Raw genomic sequence first — 5,000 nt, 5'->3', positions numbered from 1 at the left:
TAAAAAACTAATCTATCTAGATATATAAATATCAATTATATTTATATATTATATATATATATAATATATATATAATATATCATATATACTATTATATAAATATAAATTATATATAAATATAATCTAAATATATATATATATTATATATATATATAAAAATATATATTACAGACTATACATTACATTAATAAATATATATATTATACTAAATATCTATATATAAATATAACTATATATATACATATAAATATATATAAATATATATAATATATAATATATATATATAAATATATAAATAAATCTAAATATTTAGAATTAATAAACACACTTTTCTTTGGCCACAAATTGCAAAGGAAAACCTCATTAGTTGTGCACGTTTTTTTGTGTTTTTTGTGATTCAATATATATATATATATATATATATAATAAATAAATATATATATATATAAATATATATATATCTATATATATATAATATATTTATATATATATATATGTAACCTACATGATATATATATAATATCTATATATATATTATATATATATATATATATACATAATATACATATCATAACATATACATATATAATGATGTTTTATTGATTCATATATATAAATATATATTATATATAATATATATATATATATATATATATATATTTATATTATAAATATATGTACCTACATTTATATATATAAATAAATATATATATATATAAATAAATATATATATATATATTATATTATATATATATAATATATGTATATACATATATATAATACAAATATATATATAAAATATATATATATATATATATATGATATATATAAATGAATAATATTTATATATACATATATAAATTTAAATACATACATACAATATATATATATATATATACTACACTAAATATATTATATATATAATATATAGATATATTTATAAATATATTAATATATAACTAAAAATATAATATAAATAATATTATATATATATAAAAAATATAATACTTCATGGTATACAAGTATATATATATAAATAATATTATAATCTAAATATAAAAATATATATAATATATATTATATATAATTATATATGTATAAATGTATGTATACTAAATATATATATTTTATATAAAATAATATATATATATATATATATAAAATAAATATATACAAGCATATTATATATCTATATAAAAGGTAAACATATATATATCTATAAATTATATAAATAATATATATATATATCATAAAACACACTCTCCTAAGAGAGATGTAGATATAGAGAGAGAGAGAGAGATAGGATAGAGAGAGTGAGGAGTGACCATTTAAATTTACCACCTCTCCCTCACACCACCACCCACAGAAAACACACACTAACAGAAAAAACACCCAGACACATAACACACACCACTAACAAACACACAACTCACTCTCACACACACACTCACAAAACCACTATCCAACAAACTCACTCAAACCAACACACCTCACACACTCACACACCCACCTCCCACCCACCAACACTCAAAAACGCGCCTAATGTATTACAACCTATCAAGACCCAAACCCTACCCAACAGACAGACACTCAACCCACCCAAATTATGAGTCTCCTAACAACCACTTACTCATCGACACACTCACACACACACCACTCACACACACACTAACACACACTCACACACACCTACTCAAACAAACAACACAAACACCCAAACTCAACTACACAAAACACTCTAACAATCTAAATCACACACAACAGACACACCAAATAACTGCAAAAAAAACATTCTCTTATCCTCTCACTCACACACACACACATAACACACACACACTCACTCACTCTAAAAGCAGACACACACACCCACACACACACACACACTCATCCACACTCACTCACAAACACACACAACACACACTCACCCACAAACCATGGACACACAGACTCAATCACCCTCAATACCTCACACACAGACTCATACACACAATCACACATACACACTCACCAACACACACAGACACACTGACACAAAGACCCACACACCAAACACACAGTCCACATACACACACTCCCACTAACACACCCACTAACACAAGACTCACGCACTACTTACACTACTCTCACAATCCCACCACACTCTCCACCTCACACACCCCATCACACCACACACACATACACACACACAACACACACTCGCACCACAAACAACAACACACAACACACACCACACACACCCCCTCCCACACCACACAACCAACTCACAAACTCTCTAACTCGCACACACACACACACACACACACACACACACACACACTCACACAAAAACTCACTCAACCCCGCCCCCAACTCAACACACCACACACACACACACACTACACAACACACTCACTCACAAACACACACTCCACACACACACAACACACACACTCACCACCACCACCTCCACACACACACATCACACAAACACTCTCACACAACACAACACACACTCATCACACACACACACACCACACACACACCAAACACACTCACACTCACACCAGAGAGTTGATGAGAGAGTTAGAGAGTGGATAGAGAGAGAGATAATGACAAATACTCACACCCACTCAAACACCCCCACTGAAACACACACACACAGTAACCAACCCACACAACCAACCACACACAAAGACAAACACATACACACACACACACACTCACACCACACACACACACACACACACACAGCACGACTCACACACATACATACATAAAACACACCACCCACACCCCACCCCCCCACCCCCACCCCCCCCGCCACCCCCTTCCCCTCCACCCCCCCCGCCCCCCCCCACCCCCCCCCCCTGCCCCCCCCCCCCTACCCCCCCCCCCCCCCCCCCCCCCACCCCCCCCCCCCCCCCCCACACACACTCACCCACCCACACACACCCACACACATACAATCACAAACACACACAAACACACACGCAAAACACAAACACACACACACAACACTCACACACACACACACACCCCCACACACACACACCCACACCATCACACACACACACACACACACGACATAAAAATCAATATATATATATATTATCTATATATATATATATATATAATATATATGATATTTATATATATATTAATATATATATATATAATATATATATATATATAATTATATATATATATATATATATATTATATATATAATGAATATTTATATATATATATATATATCTATATATAAATACACACACAAGCATACACATACACACACACACACACTTACACACACACTACACACACTCACACACACACACACACACACTATTATCACCCACAACCACGCATACACTACACACACACACACACTTTACTACACAGACACACACACCACACACACACACACCCACACATACTCACACACACACTTACACACCAAAAACACAAACACACACACACACATCATATATATATATATATATATTATATATATATTAATATATATATATATCTGTATATATCATTATTAAATATATATTATATATATATATATATATATATATATATAATATATATATATATATATATATATTTGTGTGTGTGTGTGTGTATGTGTGTGTGTGTAAAGAACTCAATAGAAGGTCAAAATAGAGAGTATATGAACCATTATTCGAAGACGGATTTAAAGATACACTTAATAAGAGTCGGTATTTCCCAAAAATGTTGAGAGTTAAGGAAGAAGGCCTCCCCCAGAGCTTTCAGTGTACCATGCTAAGATTTCCACGTCTGCTGTGCCCTTGCCTTTACGCCTCCCCCTCCATCTTTCGTCTGATGTCCATTGAAGTGCATCTGAATGAGTATTCGCAGAAGCGTATTGAAGGAAAGTTACATTCCTTTGCATTGGAAATCAGAATCCATACTTTCCATTTTTGATATCCTTAGTATTTGTTTCATTTGATTAAATGTTTTTCTTTTATGTTCTATCAATTTAGAAGACATCAGCAAAGTTTTTGTTTCTAGACAATCGTTTCATGATTTATATAATTCTTGATATATATTTCCCGAGCGCTATCATAAAAGTTACAGTCGATCTGTTTGTTTACCAATCTACGTATTCATCTCTCTCTCTCTCTCTCTCTCTCTCTCTCTCTCTATCTATCTATCTCTCTATCTATATATCTATCTATCTATTTATATATATATATATATATATATATATATATATATATATATATATATATATATATATATTTACATACACATATACATATGCATATACATATATATATGGACACACACACACACACACACATACACACACAAGCACGCAAACACACACACACACACACACACACACACACACACACACACACACACACACACATATATATATATATATATATATATATATATATATATATATATATATATATATGTATATATATTATGTATATATATGTATATATATATATATATATATATATATATATATATATATATATATATATATCGAACAGGTTTTCCATTTGCCTGGAACAAAATCTCTAAAGTCACATTCAGTGCTTGACACCAAAATCTGCAATATTTGCGCTCTGCTTCGACCTGACACGTGGCATCGAGACATATGGCACTGCTTGCAAGCTACTTAAGAATAACTAAGATTTCTCATCGATTACTCCAACTTTGCCATTGCTTCACCCCGAGGCCACAGCCATCGACAGAGCAGTTCTTAACAACTGGATTCCGAAAGCCAGGACACATTCTAGATTGCCGAAGCTGTCTGGGAGGGACTCCGAGGTCTCTACCGTCTAAGAAGTAAGTGGTGCAGCTAAACGAGCTAAAGCTCTGCTCAGATATACCATACAAAGCAAGAGTGAATGTGCGAGAAATAACAAATATTATAGAATATTAATAAACGGTTGATCGAGCTGTTCGTGTGTATCAAATAGATACATGGTTTGTGACAGATGTTATAGAATATCACCAATAAATATTTTATC

The 5,000-nt window shown here is 31.8% G+C and overlaps 1 protein-coding gene across 1 annotated transcript in view; it reads left to right on the top strand.

Moving 5' to 3' along the window:
• LOC147470187 (uncharacterized) overlaps positions 1-5,000 on the top strand; it is a 16,825-nt gene that overhangs the window by 4,400 nt on the left and 7,425 nt on the right. Inside the window, exons 2-5 of the mRNA XM_086545649.1 lie at positions 2,680-2,748; positions 2,908-3,059; positions 3,262-3,464; positions 4,296-4,385. Coding sequence (XP_086401775.1) covers positions 2,680-2,748; positions 2,908-3,059; positions 3,262-3,464; positions 4,296-4,385 — 514 coding nt within the window. The remainder of the gene's footprint in view (positions 1-2,679; positions 2,749-2,907; positions 3,060-3,261; positions 3,465-4,295; positions 4,386-5,000) is intronic.

The sequence above is a fragment of the Penaeus japonicus genome, unplaced genomic scaffold, assembly GCF_977035675.1.
Source record: "Penaeus japonicus unplaced genomic scaffold, GWHDUDI00000001_assembly GWHDUDI00000016, whole genome shotgun sequence".
In the NCBI taxonomy this organism is placed as follows: Eukaryota; Metazoa; Arthropoda; class Malacostraca; order Decapoda; family Penaeidae; genus Penaeus; species Penaeus japonicus.
The sequence above is the reverse complement of the archived record's forward strand: the minus strand, read 5'-3'. Positions and strand labels throughout refer to the sequence as shown.